The sequence below is a fragment of the Chiloscyllium plagiosum genome, unplaced genomic scaffold (genome assembly GCF_037043375.1).
Source record: "Chiloscyllium plagiosum isolate Xiang-an unplaced genomic scaffold, Cpla_swu_hap1 HiC_scaffold_26, whole genome shotgun sequence".
Classification (NCBI taxonomy): domain Eukaryota; kingdom Metazoa; phylum Chordata; class Chondrichthyes; order Orectolobiformes; family Hemiscylliidae; genus Chiloscyllium; species Chiloscyllium plagiosum.
In genome coordinates, this window is record NW_028270164.1 from 42,508,490 (window position 1) to 42,528,390 (window position 19,901).

General features: G+C 40.9%; 1 protein-coding gene and 1 pseudogene across 10 annotated transcripts in view; one reads left to right on the plus strand and one right to left on the minus strand.

Annotated features, from left to right (window-relative positions):
* Window positions 1–19,901, minus strand: part of anks1aa (ankyrin repeat and sterile alpha motif domain containing 1Aa) — a 355,860-nt gene that overhangs the window by 193,552 nt on the left and 142,407 nt on the right. For all 10 annotated transcript variants that reach the window (XM_043716918.2, XM_043716919.2, XM_087973655.1 and 7 more), the window contains one exon: window positions 11,228–11,354. In XM_043716918.2, coding sequence (XP_043572853.2) covers window positions 11,228–11,354 — 127 coding nt within the window. The remainder of the gene's footprint in view (window positions 1–11,227; window positions 11,355–19,901) is intronic.
* LOC122563010 (CWF19-like protein 1 pseudogene) lies at window positions 749–2,005 on the plus strand (annotated as a pseudogene).

The following is a 19,901-nucleotide window of genomic DNA, read 5'->3' on the forward strand; positions in this document are numbered from 1 at the left end:
CTGTTCCCTGGATGCTGCCTGACCTGCTGTGCTGTTCCAGCAATAAAGTTTCAACCTAGAAATTTGACCAAATTTATTTGTACTTCTTATTTTCAAGCAATAAACCTTGTTACCCAAGATCAGTGCCCTGCTGCAATATGCTATGATGGTGTATCCTCAATCACTAATACCCAGCTAGGTACAATTTAATGCAAAAACAAAGGATGATTGGTCACCATGAATAACCCTTGGCCTGTACCACATACTAACAAAGTTGGCAAATACAACAAGGTACCAGAAACGATCATCTGGAAAAATATGAGTTCAAAGGAAGAGGAGGACGAGAGTGCCTTTCCCTTATACCACTTTGCGGTATCAGGCTGGAATGTTTTGGTGTAATGTCCATAGAATGTACCATTAGCAGTAATACCTAATGAATTCATCAAGCAGAAAGGATATGTCTCTAGGTCTCTGCAACAACTTTAGTGGAACGTTAGGGGAACGTAAGATTAATGTCTGTAAGCCTGTGATGAATATGAAATGTTACACTTCGCAGGAGGTAGCTATGAAAGCTGTTCACGGTGGTCAGGCGTTTTCTCAATTCCACCGAGGATTTCTGATGCATACACAATTGTCAACAGCTGAACAGCTTACCCTGTAGGTTCAGACAGAAATGTGGCCCCTACTTCAAGGTGCAAGGGCGAGTTAGAGACTATTAACAACGTGTTTGCACTGCAGTACTTACTGCTTGAGGGACTGTTCTGCTAATATGAAATGCAAAATATCACTATTTGATATTAGGTTTGAGAGAGAGAAACAAGAGTCACAAATTGCACTCAAGAGCTCACTAACCGCCAATTCCAAATTCAAGGGTGTGGACATTCTGCTGACATCACAGTGGCCAAAAGGTGTGTGGCAATATGGGAATAATCTGGAAGGTATTGATACAAAATCATGTGGTTCCATCTCTGTCTCTCACCTTTCTTTTGCCCTGAAGCCACGATATCATTTTGCTGCATTAGAAGGTGCCAATTACAGAAGGTTACCTTACAGAAACCATATGATACTACAGGAAAGTGCACAGCACGTCAGCAGTTCATAGCACTGGCAAACCTCAGCAATTCTAGTAAGAAAAAGTACTTATAAACATTTAACATAATTCCCCTTTGTGCTATGGATCCAACTGAACTTGCAAAACAGCCACTGGATGTAACCGAAAGTCCATATAGGAAAATGATGAAGGAATTTCAAAAAACAAAAACAGAGGAAACTGCAACAGGAGAGAATGAGTTCTTCTTTGACTTAAGTAAAAAAGGAAAGAAGAGATTGTCTGAATGAGGAAGACCTTCACCTCATCAATCAAAACAGCCATGAACAATACCTCAGCCCTCAGGTCCTTGCTGGTTCTGTCTTGCTAGTTCCGAAGTAGAAAAGCACTTGGTTATCAGTAGTGGTACACATAGTTAAATTGCCCTTGCTAAAAGTAGCTTAATCCCTAATCATAAACTCATTTTGCCTATTGGGCACCATCAGTCAGTGGTAGAGCTTCCTTCAGAAGTCATAGAAGAAGTATAAACTGGCTTCGAAAAAGTTTTAAAAGAGCATTGGGAAAAGATTTGTAATGTTTGAAAGAAACTACAGGAGTCTGCACCCACAGTTGCAGGTGGTTCCTGCACCTATTCAATGTTGTACAACTGAGGACATTAAAGAAGCTTTTATTGTACAAGCAGAGGAACAGCAGATGGGGCTATTGGAGATCCCTGAACATGAGGATCTCAAACAAATAATTCAGCCTGGATCAGCATATTTCTATGTTGAGCTGGACAGTGAAGAAAAATTGTTGCACCGAATCAAGAGACACTTTCCTTTACAATTTGGAAGAGTGGCTTTGGCAAGTGAGGCTGTCCTAAATATGCCAGATAAAGCCAACTGGAAGGAATGTAAATACAGCCGAGAAAAAGAAGAAGAATTTGCTAAGGTTTTCAGGAATGGTTTTCAACCATATGATTTTTCATTGCTTGACTAACTTAAGACTATACTGCATTTAAATTATTTTGAATGCTTTCAATAGCACAGGTTGATGTAATCTTAGGATTGTTTTAGGTGCTTACTTTGATACAGATATCTATTTTCATCGACAGAATTGCAGTTGTGAACATTCAGTGGACATTAGAAAATAATGTATATAATTGTTTTCTAATTAAACTCACACAGCAAAACGAATCTGATATTTTAAAATTTAGTTCCTCTCCTTTCACTAATGTAAATATATTGACTCAATAAGAACATTTTTTAAAAAGTTGCTATTGGTATGTGGTGGCTCAAAGTGATTCTGGAAATTGCAATGTTTACTTATTGGAGTGAGATAGAAGAGTATAAAGAAAGTAGGAGTATACTTAAGAGGGAAATCAGAAGGGCAAAACGGGGACATGAAATAGCTTTGGCAAATAGAATTAAGGAGAATCCAAAAGAGTTTTACAAATATATTAAGGACAAAAGGTTAACTAGGGAGAGAATAGGGCCCCTCAAAGATCAGCAAGGCGACCTTTGTGTGGAGCCACAGAAAATGTGGGAGATACTAAATGAATATTTTGCATCAGTATTTACTGTGGAAAAGGATATGGAAGATATAGACTGTAGGGAAATAGATGGTGACATCTTGCAAGATGTCCAGATTACAGAGAAGGAAGTGCTGGATGTCTTGAAACGGTTAAAGGTGGAAAAATCCCCAGGACCTGATCAGGTGTACCCAAGGACTCTGTGGGAAGCTAGAGAAGTGATTGCTGGGCCTCTTGCTGAGATATTTGTATCATCGATAGTCACAGGTGAGGTGCCGGAAGACTGGAGGTTGGCAAATGTGGTGCGACTGTTTAAGAAGGGCAGTAAAGACAAGCCAGGGAACTATAGACCGGTGAGCCTGACCTCGGTGGTGGGCAAATTGTTGGAGGGAATCCTGAGGGACTGATTCGGGATAGTCAACATGGCTTTGTGCGTGGGAAATCATGTCTCACAAACTTGATGGAGTTTTTTGAAGAAGTAACAAAGAAGATTGATGAGGGCAGAGCAGGTCGATGTGATCTATATGGACTTCAGTAAGGCGTTTGACAAGGTTCCACATGGGAGACTATTAGCAAGATTAGATCTCATGGAATACAGGGAGAACTAGCAATTTGGATACAGTACTGGCACAAAGGTAGAAGACAGAGGGTGGTGGTGGAGGATTGTTTTTCAGACTGGACCCTGTGACCAGTGGAGTGCCACAAGGATCGGTGCTGGGCCCTCTACTTTTTGTCATTTACATAAATGATTTGGATGCGAGCATAACAGGTACAGTTAGTAAGTTTGCAGATGACACCAAAATTGGAGGTATAGTGGACAGCGAAGAGGGTTACCTCAGATTACAACAGCATCTGGGCTGAGAAGTGGCAGATGGAGCTTAATTCAGATAAATGCGAGGTGCTGCATTTTGGGAAAGCAAATCTTAGCAGGACTTATACACTTAATGGTAAGGTCCTAGGGAGTGTTGCTGAACAAAGAGACCTTGGTGTGCAGGTTCATAGCTCCTTGAAAGTGGAGTCGCAGGTAGATAGGATAGTGAAGGAGGAGTTTGGTATGCTATCCTTTATTGGTCAGAGTATTGAGTACAGGAGTTGGGAGGTCATGTTGCGGCTGTACGAGACATTGGTTAGGCCACTGTTAGAACATTGCGTGCAATTCTGGTCTCCTTCCTATCGGAAAGATGTTGTGAAACTTGAAAGGGTTCAGAAAAGATTTACAAGGATGTTGCCAGGGTTGGAGGATCTGAGCTACAGGGAGAGGCTGAACAGGCTGGAGCTGTTTTCCCTGGAGCGCCGGAGGCTGAGGGGTGACCTTATAGAGGTTTACAAAATTATGAGGGGCATGGATAGGATAAATAGACAAAGTCTTTTCCCTGGGGTCAGGGAGTCCAGAACTAGAGGCCATAGGTTTAGGGTGAGAGGGGAAAGATATAAAAGAGACCCAAGGGGCAACTTTTTCACGCAGAGGGTGGTACATGTATGGAATGAGCTGCCAGAGGATGTGGTGCAGGCTGGTACAATTGCAACATTTAAGAGGCACTTGGATGGGTATATGAATAGGAAGGGTTTGGAGGGATATGGGCTGGGCGCTGGCAGGTGGGACTAGATTGGGTTGGGATATCTGGTCGGCATGGACGGGTTGGACTGAAGGGTCTGTTTCCGTGTTGTACATCTCTGACTCTATGTATTTTTACTATAATTTAAATTAAATTGCATGAATTTGTTTTTTTTTTTAAGGAAAATGGTGTGCAGTCTGATACATTTTCCCAATTCATGATTATTGTGATTTTGATGAAACAATCCATTTTAGGTATTTTGTTACACGGTTCAGTGCAAAGTCTTTGTTTGTAAGATATCTTTTAGTACATTTCATGGGATATATGTAACTGTAATGGTCAGAAACAACCACTTAAGACTCATTTACTTTTCTGTTCTTGATAATGAATTAAAGCTTTACTGAATGTTAAAAAAATAATAATAATGGGCAGCACGGTGGCACAGTGGTTAGCACTGCTACCTCACAGCGCCAGGGTCCCAGGTTTGATTCCAACCTTGGGTGACTATGTAGAGTTTGCACGTTCTCCTCGTGTCTGCATGGGTTTCCTCCGGGTGCTCCGGTTTCCTCCCACAGTCCAAACATGTGCAGGTCAGGTGAATTGACCATATTAAATTGTCCATAGTGTTGGGTGCATTGGTCAGAGGGAAATGGGTCTGGGTGGGTTACTGTGGATTGGTTGGGCAGAAGGGCCTGTTTCCACATTGTAGAGAATCTAATCTAAATCAAGCTTTAAAATTGGTTTAAGGCAAGCATGAGGGGCATGGGTAAAATTTAACTGCAGTTAACTGGACCAAACTGCAGCACACTCTGCACATTACAACAGTAAGCAAAAGTAAAGTTGCATTTTCAGTTGGCTAAGTAACTTAGACATTCTCATTTGCTCATAAGTTTCTTAAAGACGCAGTAAAATAGCTTATTTGAAGAATGGCAATTGTAATTATACAGCAAGTTCTGCATCCTACCCTATCCCATTTTCTCCACCTCAATCAACTCATGGTGTCATTGCAACACAAACATCTAACAGAGTTAAATGCACGCCGTATTCCCTTTAACTACACAGTCATGCAGAGATTCTGCACATTCTGATCAGCATAATCACTGCATCAAAGTATTAACTGCTAGTTTTGGAAGTTGCTAACATACACTCCTTGACCAAGAAAAAAAAAAGTTGGAAGGAATATTGAAAGTGGGAAAGAGGTTTCCCTTGGATGGGGAGTCTCGAACCAAGGATCAAAGTCTCAGGATATGGGAGTAGGCCTTTTAGGACTGAGATGAGGAAATCTTTCTTCACAGAGGGTGATCAATCTGTGGTATTCATTGCCACAAAAGACTGTGGAAATGGGGTCACTGAGTATACCCCAAGAAAGAGATTGGTAAGTTATTAAGTTAAAAATCACATAACACCAGGGAGAAGTCCAACAGATTTATTTGGAAGCACTAGCTTTCGGATTTGCTGCTCCTTTATCAGGTGGTTGTGGAGTATAATATTGTAAGACACAGAATTTATAGCAAAAGTTTACAGTGTGATGTAACTGAAATTATATATTGAAAACGACCTGGATTATTTGTTAAGTCTGTCATCTTTTAGAATGACCATGTTGGTTTCAGTTCTTTCATATATAAATCGCAAAACTTTTTTAAAAGTTACATTCTCAAGTGAACTTTAACAATTGGTGTCATGTTAATGCATTGAAGGTGTGAGCTGCCCAGTGTGAGACTGTGTCGCAATGGTCAGACTGATTCTTATCCAAAAAAACTGATTTACAGAATACTGGATTCATCCAGTTTTTGAGCAAAGTTAAATGTAATTCTGCAAGCACAAATTCACCCCACAAACTTATGTGTGTGTGTTGGGAAGGGGTAATTATGAGTGTCTGTGAGAGTATGTGTATGTGTGTGAGTGAGAATCTAAAAGGGGTACAAGTGTGTGAGAGGGTGTGTGAGAGTGTAGGAGTGTATGTGCCAGCATATGAGAGAGGGTCTGCGTGAGTTATGGGTCTGTAGGAGAGTGTGCATGTGCACGTGTGCAGGAGTGTGTGTGTGTGCGCATGTGCCTGTGCACATCCGACTGTCTGTGTGTATAGTGCAATGGGGTCACCTGTAGTGTGACATGAACCCAAGGTCCCGGTTGAGGCCATTCCCATGGGTACCGAACGTGGCTATCAGCCTCTGCTCAGCCACTTTTCGTTGTTGCCTGTCCCAAAGTCCACCTTGGAGGACGGTCACCCAAAGGTCCGAAGTCAAATGTCCCGGATCGCTGAAGTGTTCTGAGATTGGGAAGGAACACTCCTGCCTGTTGATTGTTGTGTAGAGTCCATTCATCTGTTGCCGTAACCTCTGCTTGCTCTCGTCAATGTATCATGCCTTGGGGCACTCTTGCCTGCTGCGTATGAGGGAGACAATGTTGGTTGAGTCACATGAGTACCTGCCATGTACATGGTAGGAGGTGTTCCCACACATAATGGTGGTATCTATGTTGACATTCTGACACGTCTTGCAGTGCCTACCGAGATGAGGAAATCTTTCTTCACAGAGGGTGATCAATCTGTGGTATTCATTGCCACAAAAGACTGTGGAAATGGGGTCACTGAGTATACCCAAGAAAGAGATTGGTAAGTTATTGTCGTGAAAGCTGGGCAGTTTGCTACGAACAATGATCTGTTTGAAGTTTGGTGGTTGTTTAAAGGCGAGAAGTGGAGGTGTGGGGAAGGTCTTGGCGAGATGGCCATCCTCATTGATAATGTGTTGCAGGCTGCGAAGAACATGGCGTAGTTTTTCAGCTCCTGGGAAGTACTGGACAACGAAGGGTATCCTATCGGTTGCATTGCGTGTCTGTCTCCTGAGGTCAATACAGTTCCTCGCTGCGGCACCGTTGGAACTGGCGGCCAATGAGTTGAGCATCATACCCCATTCTTATGAGGACATCCTTGAGTACTTCCAGGTGCTCGTCATGTTCCTCCTCATCTGAGCAGATCCTGTGTATGCATAGGGCTTGTCCATAGGGGATGGCTGATTTAATACGTTTCGGGTGGAAGCTGGAGAAGTGTAGCATCGTGAGGTTATCCGTGGATTCACGGTAGAGTGAGGTGCTGAGGTGCCCATTCTTGATGGAGATGCATGTGTATGAGAATGAGACAGATAGTAAAGATTAGTCCACGGTGAGTTTGATGGTGGGATGAAACGTTGATATCACTGAGTCTTTTCAGTGACTCCTCGCCATGAATGCAGAGGAAGAAAATGCCTTCAATATACCTGCTGTGTAGTGTTGGTTGGAGGTCCTGCGTAGAGAAGTCGTCTTGCTCGAACTCCAAATCATGATAAGTTATTAGATAGTAAAGGTATCAAGGGGCATGGAGATAAAACAAGTCTACGGTTTTGAGATAGAGGATGGGCTGTGCTCATGTTGAAATGCAGAGGCGGCTCAAAAGACCCTATCAACCTACTTCCTGTTCTTGGTTTCTGTAAAAACATTTTGAAATCAGGAAACCAACAAAGAAAAATGTTTCAGCTGTTTGAGAGCCTTATTGATAGACAGTATCTTGATACAGAGGTAGGACACTAGAAAATGCAGCAGAGAATTGGAACTGGGAAAATGGAGGAGAGGCGTGAATAAAACAAAAGAAGCCTCCACTTGCTGTATTTCACTGGGGAAATCCAATCACACTCCATTTCACTCTAGCGCAGATGAAAGACAGGCGAACTTGACAAATTATGGCTGCAGAACAAACAGGAGCCAGAGTTTCTGTGAAGAAGATATCCTCAGCTCTGCCTGCACCTTTACCAGACAGATTAGAAGAGGTGAACGTACAGTGAAAGATTTCAGTTTTTTAAAAATTCTTTTGCTGAATTAATGAAAACCAGCACCAGACAATGCTAGTCTTCATGCATACGCTACATCAGGAACACTACTGTGTAACCTCAAGGATAGGTTTACTTTTAAATTTGATGGATCCACTCGGGTGACAGGTTTCTGAAAGATTCTGATTTATGTAAACCAACTGTGGTGGGTGTATGCACTATTGTTGACTGGCAGATTTTAGAAAGCATGTGCTGGGACAGTATGATATCCTATAGATGATAAGAATGTCTCTCTCTCATTTGGGGTTTGAAGGGTTCTGTTCCAAACCTTGGCTGGAAATCTCAGCTGATAATTTGGGTGCATGATTAAAAAGGGCAGAACATTATTCCCTTTTTTGAGCACGCAACCTCTTCATTGATACACTCTCACCAGAGGTCCCATGAGGTTTTTGCAAAAATAAATCATGGCAATGGGTGATTGAATGTGGTTGAGGTCATTATGGGTTCTATTTTCTTTATATTTGTTTAAACATTTTTTTCTTAGTTGACCACAGTTGTTTAGCTGTACAAGTGGAGTTCTGCCTTTTTAAGAGTTTATCCTGCTTTTGTATTTTGCAAAAACATGTTTGAATGCTTATGTTTTTTGTCTGTTGGTTACATCACCCTCCATGAAGAAAGGTTTCCTCAGCGCAGTCCTAAAAGGCGTACTCCATATCCTGAGACTTTGAACCTTGGTTCCAGGCTCCCCATCCAATGGAAACATCTTTCCCGCTTTCAATATTCCTTCAACTCTTTTTTGTTCTTGGTCAAGGAGTGTATGTTAGCAATTTCCAAAACTAGCAGTTAATGCTTTGATGCAGTGATTATGCTGATCAGAATGTGCAGAATCTCTGCATGACTGTGTAGTTAGAGGGAATTTATCTCTCTTCGAATTTCATGTGTTGCAATCACACAATGAGTTGATTGAGGTGGAGAAAATGGGATAGGGTAGGATGCAGAACTTGCTGTATCATTACAATATTCCTTCTTCAAAAGAGATTTTTACTGCGCCTTTAAGAAACTTTATGAGCAAAGGAGAATGTCTAAGTTACTTATCCAACTGAAAGTGCAACTTCACTTTTGTTTGCTGTTATATTGTGAGGAGTGTGCTGCGCACAAGACGTTTGTCACAAATCTACAGAAACAAATACCCAATGTTAAAATGTTTCAAAGAATGAAGAGTTGACCTTTTCTGTGAAACACATACTTAAAGCAATTTTATAACAGACTTACAATTCCGTGTCACTGTGATGTTATGCTAATGCAGCTGAATGCTATATCTTAACATTGAACACTTAATTTCTCACATTTTGAAGCAAAATCATATGTTGAAATTCATGATGGCAGATGTAATTTTTATCTAAATACTGACTAAATGCAAAGCCACACATTTGTGGTGACTAGAGGAAAAGGCAGCATCTGGTATGAGGAGAAGAAAAGCTGACAACACAATACATCATTATGTTAAACAACAAGACATCAGCCAGTCACGGGTCAGTGATCTACTTAATTTAGTATGCAAATTAATGCTGGTGCTAGATTACATGACGAACAGAATTTATCCACATCTCTAACAGAATAGTTTAATTTACATCCATTTGCCAGTTAATCTCTACTGAAACACATCATCAAACACTGGAACAAAATTTTATTCCATCATATCACATTTGTAACCATATATTTAAGTCATCTGCCTTGACTACTGCCTATTCACAGACTGTTCCCTTTGTTCTCTTCACTTAACTTTTTCAGTTCTGATGGAAGTTTATCTATCTGAAATGTTAACCCTTCCTCTCTCTCAGATGCTGGTTGACTACTGGGTTAATCCAGTTTTTTCTATTATTATTTCCAGCATCTACAATATCTTGCTTTTAAATGGAAAATATATTTTATTTCTATAACTATCATCGAACAATGATCATAGAGATGTACAGCATGGAAACAGACCCTTCGGTCCAATCCGTCCACACCGACCAGATATCCCAACACAATCTCGTCCCACCTGCCAGCACCTGGCCCATATCCCTCCAAACCCTTCCCATTCATATATCCATCCAAATGCCTCTTAAATGTTGCAATTGTACCAGCCTGCACCACATCCTCTGTCAGCTCATTCCATACATGTACCACCCTCTGCGTGAAAAAGTTGCCCCTTGGGTCTCTTTTATATCTTTCCCCTCTCACCCTAAACCTATGGCCTCTAGTTCTGGACTCCCTGACCCCAGGGAAAAGACTTTGTCTATTTATCCTATCCATGCCCCTCATAATTTTGTAAACCTCCATAAGGTCACCCCTCAGCCTCCGACGCTCCGGGGAAAACAGCCCCAGCCTGTTCAGCCTCTCCCTGTCGCTCAGATCCTCCAACCCTGGCAACACCCTTAGAAATCTTTTTTGAACCCTTTCAAGTTTCACAACATCTTTCCGATAGGAAGGAGACCAGAATTGCACGCAATGTTCTAACAGTGGCCTAACCAATGTCCTGTACAGCTGCAACATGACCTCCCAACTCCTGTACTCAATACTCTGACCAATAAAGGAAAGCATACCAAATGCCTTCTTCACTATCCTTTCTACTTGCGACTCCACTTTCAAGGAGCTATGAACCTGCACGCCAAGGTCTCTTTGTTCAGCAACACTCCCTAGGACCTTACCGTGAAGTGTATAAGTCCTGCTAAGATTTGCTTTCCAAAAATGCAGCACCTTGCATTTATCGGAATTAAACTGCATCTGCCACTTCTCAGCCCATTGGCCCATTTGGTCCAGATCTTGTTGTAATCTGAGGTAACCCTCTTCACTGTCCACTACACCTCCAATTTTGGTGTCATCTGCAAACTTACTAACTGATTTACCTACTCTCATTTAGAAAAGTAAATTAATCTCCAGATTAAAAACAAAACAAATATACATCGTGTGCACATTGATAATTAGCATTCCATTGGGAGTTGGCGTAATCTGAACATATTTTCCAAACTTTTGGTAATTCCTGGAGTATTCAGGAAATTTTCCTCATAAATAGAAGGAGGATGGAAATTAATCATCTACAGAAATGAAGAGAACATAGTGTCTATCCTAATACCCATTAAGGTTTTAAAAATTCAGAAAGCAAAAACAAACAGGAGCCAGAGTTTCTGTGAAGATATCCTCAGCTCTGCCTATCAAAGTCACTATCAAAGTTCAAAGCAACCTTCAGGAAACTAAACACACTGAATGCCCTAGTTCATTTCAGAAATGACACTTAAAGCAAAAAAAAAAGTACTTCATAACCTTTAACTACAGTTTAATACCAATGCCATACCTGTACTTTCTGCTTCATGTTGGGATACATCCAAAGTTGTTAACTTCTTTGTTTCTGCAGTCAGGAGAAGCTCATAGGGATTCTCATCTTCCTCAAACATTTCTGGAGTCTGCTTCACATCAGAATCCTGAGAAGAAGCAATTATTCTCATATCAAGACCAAAAACAGCAGTAAGGGTCAAGCCAACATAAAAGGAGATCAAAATGTGTTTCACACATGGTTATTGCCACAAAACACCTAATTCTGAATTACACCAATAAATGAATGTTCAACTGCAGATCAACTGTAAGCAAAATGGAATCTATGCAAAGTTATGATTTTAGTTAACTGCTTTCCTCACTTCCCAATCTAAGGGTTTAATTAGTCTGGGCATCTTGACTTGGAGGTGCTGGTGTTGGACTGGGGTCGACAAAGTTAAAAATCACACAACACCAGGTTATAGTCCAACAGGTTTATTCGGAAGCACTAGCTTTCGGAGCGCTGGTCTTTCCTCAGGTGGTTGTCTACCTGATGAAGGAGCAGCGCTCCGAAAGCTAGTGCTTCCAAATAACCCTGGTGGACTATAACCTGGTGTGTGATTTTTAAATTCTGGGCATCTTATATTTCTTAACCTGATTAACATTACTTTAAATTGCATATTAGCAGTTTTAAGCAAATATGATATAGCTGCAAATAAAAGAAATCCATAACGATTACTTGCAAAGAAGCTATCAGGGTTGGAAAGATGTGGAGAAAATAATCAAACCAATTGAAGTGAATAGTACCTTCCAAAGAGGCTGACCACTACAGGAAAAGAGAAACTAAGTAAGGTGATGTATTCCCTATTCGTAAAGTCCTGAGAAATAGTGACTTGGAATCAGAAATGCTTTGATTTCAAGACTGTGAAACTTTAGGAGGAAAGACAGCAAAATAAATTATGAAGACTTAGTTACAGCTTAAGATAAAAGAGGGATCTCTTGTTACGAGCATGATAAATAATTCAGTGTCATTAAATAGATGAACTAGAACTGTTACAATTATGAAAGGAGAAAAGTGAGAAACATCACAAGACAGTTGCAAGCTTGGAGGGACACAGTGTCAAAATTATGGATCATTTCTTTGGAAAAGATCTATTACATGGCTCCTACTGTGAAAATGATGACTTTCAGAAAAAAATATTGAATAAACAGGCAAGGCAGGTAAACATGAATATGAAAATGACTGTAAATGCAAAGTCAAATGCATTTCTCCCTCCCCACCGAGCAGTAGGTTACAATATTAGTACTGCTTGGAAGAATAATGCCACTGTTTTGCTATTAGCTGCTTTTGGCAGTCAACTCAAATCAAAAGTAAAATGCCCTTGGCTATTTCATAAAACTAAGAATTCCAATGACATTCATTTGTATGACAGGAATACAAGCGGGATTGGTTTACATGTCAGTTCATCTAAATGTCATAATCGTACTCTCAATCGACCAAATGCTCCAAAAAATGAACATTAATGAAGCAGTGTGTAGAATAACAGTATTGTGAAAGCAGCAAGGATAAGGTGATTTGTCCACATTTCACACCTCTAGAAATAACTGTTAATTTGATCACTATTCTTTAACAAAGGTCATCAGATGTTTGTGCACACAATTACTACATTTGAAGACTTGTAGAGTCTTGGATTTATTTACCAACTTCATAGATTCTTCATTCACAGAAGCTTTTGAATTTCAGCCAGAACAGTTCTACTGAATTCCAGATGCATAAAATCAGTTCACAGGAGGTCACCTTCAACAAACCACTAATAAAAAGTTAACAATCCTAGACAGGTCAAACTCCTAGCTTCTCTTCTACTGGATCACATCATTTGTAAAAATGAATTAAAAACTATAAACTCACAATAGACAGGTCATTGACATGCCACACTGCTCGCTGAGTCTGAACCAATATTTGCCATGGGTTATGTAATTGAATTAAACAAAGGGAATGGAAAAGTGGAACACAACAGTTAAGATTTCAAAAATGAACTATGTGTACTTGACCTTGATACAGTTGCTGCTTTGTAAATCTGTTTAAGCATCTTATATACATTCATAGTATTTTGATGATGCTTGCTAGGTTCACATTTATTAGAAGAATACAGCGCAGTACAGGCCCTTTGGCCCTCGATGTTGCGCCGACCTAAGCCCACCTAACCTATACTAACCCACTATCCTCCATATACCTATCCAATGCCCGCTTAAATGCCCATAAAGAGGGAGAGTCCACCACTGCTACTGGCAGGGCATTCCATGAACTTACGACTCGCTGAGTGAAGAACCTACCCCTAACTTCAGTCCTATATCTACCCCCCCTTAATTTAAAGCTATGCCCCCTTGTAATACCCGACTCCATACGCAGGAAAAGGTTCACACTGTCAACCCTATCTAACCCCCTAATCATCTTGTACACCTCAATCAAGTCACCCCTAAACCTTCTTTTCTCTAATGAAAACAGCCCCAAGTGTCTCAGTCTTTCCTCATACGATCTTCCTTCCATACCAGGCAACATCCTGGTAAACCTCCTCTGCACCCGTTCCAGTGCCTCCACATCCTTCCTATAGTATGGCGACCAAAACTGCACACAATATTCCAGATGCGGCCGCACCAGAGTCTTATACAACTGCATCATGACCTCAGGACTCCGGAACTCAATTCCTCTACCAATAAAAGCCAGTACGCCATATGCCTTCCTCACCGCACTATTTACCTGGGTGGCAACTTTCAGAGATCTGTGTACATGGACACCAAGATCCCTCTGCTCATCCACACTACCAAGTATCCGACCATTAGCCCAGTACCCCATCTTTTTGTTATTCTTCCCAAAGTGAATCACCTCACACTTAGCTATATTGAACTCCATTTGCCACCTTTCTGCCCAGCTCTGCAGCTTCTCTATATCCTGCTGTAACCTGCCACATCCTTCCTCACTGTCAACAACTCCTCCGACTTTCGTATCATCCGCAAACTTGCTCACCCAACCTTCTAACCCCTCTTCCAGGTCATTTATAAAAATGACAAACAGCAATGGTCCCAAAACAGATCCTTGCGGAACACCGCTAGTGACGGCACTCCATGAAGAAACTTTGCCATCAACTACTACCCTCTGTCTTCTTCCATCCAGCCAATTCCTAATCCAAACCTCCAACTCACCCTCAATGCCATATCTCCGTATTTTCTGCAGTAGCCTACCATGGGGAACCTTATCAAACGCCTTACTAAAATCCATATATACCACATCTACCGCTTTCCCCTCATCAACCTCCTTCGTCACCTTTTCAAAGAATTCAATAAGGTTTGTGAGGCACGACCTGCCCTTCACAAAACCATGCTGACTATCCTTGATCACATTATTCCTATCCAGATGTGCATAAATCCTATCCCTTACAATTCTCTCTAAGACTTTGCCCACAACAGAAGTGAGACTCACCGGCCTATAGTTACTAGGGTTATCCCTACTCCCCTTTTTGAACAAGGGAACCACATTTGCTATCCTCCAGTCTTCTGGCACTACTCCTGTAGACAAAGAGGACATAAAAATCAAGGCCAATGGCTCTGCAATCTCCTCCCTTGCTTCCCAGAGAATCCTAGGATAAATGCCATCAGGCCCAGGGGACTTATCTATTTTCACCTTTTCCAGGATTTCCAGCACCTCTTCTCTACATACCTCAAAGCCATCCATTCTACTTATTTGTGACTCAGTATTCACATCGACGACAATGCCCTGTTCCTGAGTAAATACTAAAGAAAAGTATTCATTCAGTGTCTCCCCAATCTCTTCCGCCTCCACACGCAACTTCCCACTACTATCCTTGACTGGACCTATTCCTACCCTAGTCATTCTTTTATTCCTAACATACCTATAGAAAGCCTTAGGGTTTTCCCTAATCCTACCGACTAAGGACCTTTCATGTCCCCTCCTTGCTGCTCTTAGCTCTCTTCAGGTCCTTCCTGGCTACCCTATAACTCTCAATCGCCCCAATTGAACCTTCACGTCTCATCTTGAGATAGGCCGCCCTCTTCCATTTAACAAGGGATTCCAATTCCTTATTAAACCACGGCTCCCTCGCACGACCCTTTCCTCCCTGCCTGACAGGTACATAATTATCAAGGACACTCAATAGTTGCTCCTTGAACAAGCTCCACATATCATTTACACTCTTGCCTTGGAGTCTACTTTTCCAAGCCACACATCCTAAGTCATGCCTCACCGCATCATAATTTCCCTGACCCCAGCTATAACTCTTGCCCTGTAGTACACACTTATCCCTCTCCATCACGAGAGTAAAAATCACCGAATTATGGTCACTGTCCCCAAAGTGCTCACCAACCTCTAATTCTAACACCTGGCCTGGTTCGTTACCCAGAACCAAATCCAGTATGGCCTCACCTCTTGTTGGCCTGTCTACATATTGTGTCAGGAAACTCTCCTGCACACATTGAACAAACACTGACCCATCTAACGAACTTGAGCTATAGCTTTCCCAATCAATATCAGGAAAGTTAAAGACCCCATAACAACCACCCTATTACTGTCACTCATCTCCTGAATCACCTTCCCTAGCCTTTCTTCAATGATTCTAGGACTATTAGGACTATTGATTCTAGGACTATTATTGTTTATCCCCAAATGCCCTTTAGGTGATGGTGAGCAGCTTTCTTGAATGATTGCAGTCCTTCAAGTTTAGGTACACCTGCAGTGTTGTTAGGAAGCAATCTGCCGCATTTTTACCAAGCAACAGTGGAGAATGTAGTATTAGGTTCAAGACAGTCTGATATGTAGCTTGTAGGACAGCTTGCAGGTGGTGGTGTTTCCACATATCTACTGCCTTTGCCCTATGTTGTTATGGTCATGCACTTGGAAAGTCGGATGCTGTGCTTTTCCAGCACCACTCTAATCTAGACACTTGGAAAGTGCAATCACTGAATCAATCTTTGGTTGGTTACTGCAGTTCATCTTGTAGATTGTACACATTTGTGCATCTGTGGTGAAGGGACTGAATGTTGAGGAGGATGGATGGGATGCCAATAATCAGCCTGCTTTGTCTTGAATTGTAATGAGCTTCCTAAGTGTTCTTGGAGGTGAACTGGAGAGTATTTGAAGATGATGGACAGTCACTGAGGAGTCAGGAGATAAGACATTTATACCAGATTTTCTAGCCTCTGATCTGTCCTTGTAACCGCAATATTTATACAGCTGGTCCAGTTCAGTTGATTGGTCAATAATAGCTCCTTGGATGTTACATAGGGGATTCAGGTAAACAGTGAGATTCTCTCTTGCTGGAGATGATCATTGTCTGGCACTTGTGTGATGCAAATGTTATTTGCCATTTGTCATCTCAATCCTGGATGTACAGATGAGTAAGAAAATTATAAACTCACATTAGACATGGTATTGACACATCACTGCTGGCTGAGATTCAAAGCTACATTTACCATGGATTTTGTAGCTGAATTAAACAGAAAAATAATAGAGAAATGGTACACAATAGATTGGTTTGTAGGAATACAGAATTGAACTACATGCACTTGATCTTGACGCAATTGCTCCATTGTAAACATTTTCAAGAAGGTTTTTATTCATACATGGCATCTTGATATGGTTTTGCTGGGCTAACATTTATTGATTGGACGTTATCCAGGTCTCACTGCACATGGCTACTTCAGTGTCTGAGGCAGTGTGAATGGTGTTGGAACATTGGGTAATCATCAGCAAACATTCCCACTTCTGACCTTATGATGAGCGTAAGGTCATTAATGAAGCAGTTGAAGGTTGGTTGGGCGAGTTCACAACCCTAAAGAATTTGTGCAGTGATGACCTGGGACGAACTAATTGATCTAAAGCAACTGGTTCTATCTTCTTTTGTGCTAGAGATGACTCCAAGCAATGGAGAATTTTCAATTCCCAATGACTCAAGATTTGCTTGGGCTCATTAAACTCATTATACTCTTGTCAAATGCAGCCCTGATGTCAAAGGTAGTCACTCTCACCTCTGGAGTTCAGCCCTTTTGTCCAAGTTCAGACCATGACTTCAATGAGGTCAGGAACAAGGTCACACTGTGTATCCCAAATTGAACATCAATGAGCAGGTTATTGCTCTATTACTGCCTTGAAAGCACCATTGACTTTCCATTCTATCCCTTGACTAGTGATCGAAGGTCAATTGATAGGGTGGTAATTGGCAGGGTTATGTCTGTCTTTCTTCTTGTGCATAGGACATAACTCAGCATTGTAGCTGCACTGGAAAAGGTTGGCCATGGGACACAGTTACTTCTGGAGGATAATAACTATTGTTGGTGTTGTGGGTTAATCACCACAAGTTACTTTTAACTTGTCGGCTTATTAAGAAATTTCACAATGAAATACTGAAACACTGATTTAAACTTTATTGCATCTAGCAATCAAAATAAGACTCTTTAAGTATACCTCACAACTCAATCTATTATTCGGCTAATGGTGGAATTTAGCTAAATTTTGACCAACAGTTTCCGCCTCTGCAAGTGTCCAGGGTTCAAACCTTCTGCAGTGTTGTTCTTTGAGGTTTTGGGACTGAATTGTTCTGGTATTGGATTCTTATATAATTTCCTCTATTTTAAGTTTATGGTGTAACATTATGAATAATTCAATAGATTCTTCATTCCCAACATGGATAGTCTTTGGAGACTTCAAATCTGTAGTTTGCCTTCTCAGAAGTAGCTCCTCTGTTCCTTGTGACATTCAGAGTTAGCTATTTGTTTAAAACACGGCTTTTACTGCAATTAACCCCCTTTATATCAAAACATTCCTTCTGCAGGCAGACTTAATTGCCTGTTTGTCATGAGGCAGCAGATTATCAGGCAGGCTTATCTTCTCTCTCTCCTCTCCCAGGAAACAGCTTGTTTATGTCACTTCTTTCCAGGGATGGTTAAATCAGCATGTCACTGTTAATTCCTCTATAACAGTTTCTCCTCACCCCTTTCATCTCAAGAAAGAATATTCCATAAAGAGTAATTGCTGAGTCTTTCTATCCACTAAGTTATGAACTTTATAACACTGGAGTTCTGTCAGGTATATTGTCTTTGCAGCATTCAGTGTCATTAGTTATTTCTTGATGTCACATGCAATGAATTGAAATGGTTGAAAACTGCTATCTGTTGTTTTCCAAGCACATTTACAAAATTATGTGCAACAATGTAGCATTTCCTCTATTGCAACTGAATGTTCCTCTTCATACAAATGCTATGCTGTTCAAAAGTCCTCTGAATAAATTAAACAATTCACCATAGTCTTCTGTGCCCTAAGGACATAATACTCATGCTTGCATCCAAGTCACATCCGCTTAAATTCATTTCATAGTTCCTATGATAATCAGTCTCTCATTAAACTAGTCAGTTTTCCTTCGGGCCATCTTCGGATGTTGGGGAAGACCATGTCTGGGCTTTCTCTGTCGTCACTGTTTAACCAAAACGACTTCTTTAAGTATTTCAGAGATTCTGCTCCACTGAAATCAGCTCAGTTGGAGAGTTAAAGAGGTTTCTTTTATTCCACTCTAATGTTTCACTGTAACAGCTGAACAGCCTGGTCGGATTGGCTGCTGTGATGCTCCAGAAAGGGAGACCCAGCAGGTATCCCAAACAGTAAAAATCTTTCCGGTGCCAGGAGCGACACCAAGCCATGATTCAATTAGATGGTGGAAGCTCTTTTGCTGTAACCAGTTACATACACCCAAATACCTACAACTAACAGTTAGTCAATAAATTTCAACTTTGATATTTTCAATTGACCCTGCCTCAAACAGGCTTTTGGAGGAATGTGCAATAGAGGACCAGAACTCCTCCACAGCACACAAGAATCTGGGTCTTGAGCTCTTCAAAGAAGCAGTTCACCACCGCCATCTCTGGGACAATTTGAAATTAGCAATAAATGGTTCACTGACCAGCAAAGCCCACATCCTTTGATAAAAATGAAACTGCTGAAATTATGGTTGGTAAAGAGGGATCATATATTGCCACAGTAGTTGGCAAAGATTGCACTTTCTTGATTTTTTTAAATGCCTGTTCCTGGTACAGATTCCTATTCTTGGTACATGTTCCAACACCACGTTTCCGCTTCCTTCAAAGTTGGCTTTTCGGGGCTTGGTAACTTGCATCAAACTAGGTTAAGAACTTTGTTATTGAATGTTATTGAAAAGAAGAACTTTGTTAGTTGATTGACCATTTCAAGAAAACATTGAACACTTCGACCAAGGTAGGAGTTAGATATTCATGAATGGCTTGCTGTTTGTGGATCTGCCAGTATGCTTTTGCTACATACAATGTGACATAAGTAAGAAGTCGAGATTTTTAAAACGTCATACATCTCATTAAGCATCAGCCTTTCTTGCTGTAAGTAATTCAACACTCTTGAATCTTTTGATCAAATGTTTCATTGTGTATTAAGATGTCTCCATATGGCACACTACTCCATGAAGAGTTTGCAGAACGCTGGTCATTTTGTTCAGGAAACTTTCTGCAGCTGATGCTATACCAAATGGTTATCAATTAAACACAATCTTCCAAATGTAGTAATGCAAGTTGTCAATAACTTGACTTCTCATTCAGTGGGACCTACCAAGAATCAAGGTTTGCATTCAGTTTTGTGAACATGTTTTCTTTGGACAACATTGTGAAACCTTTATCTATTTCTCTTG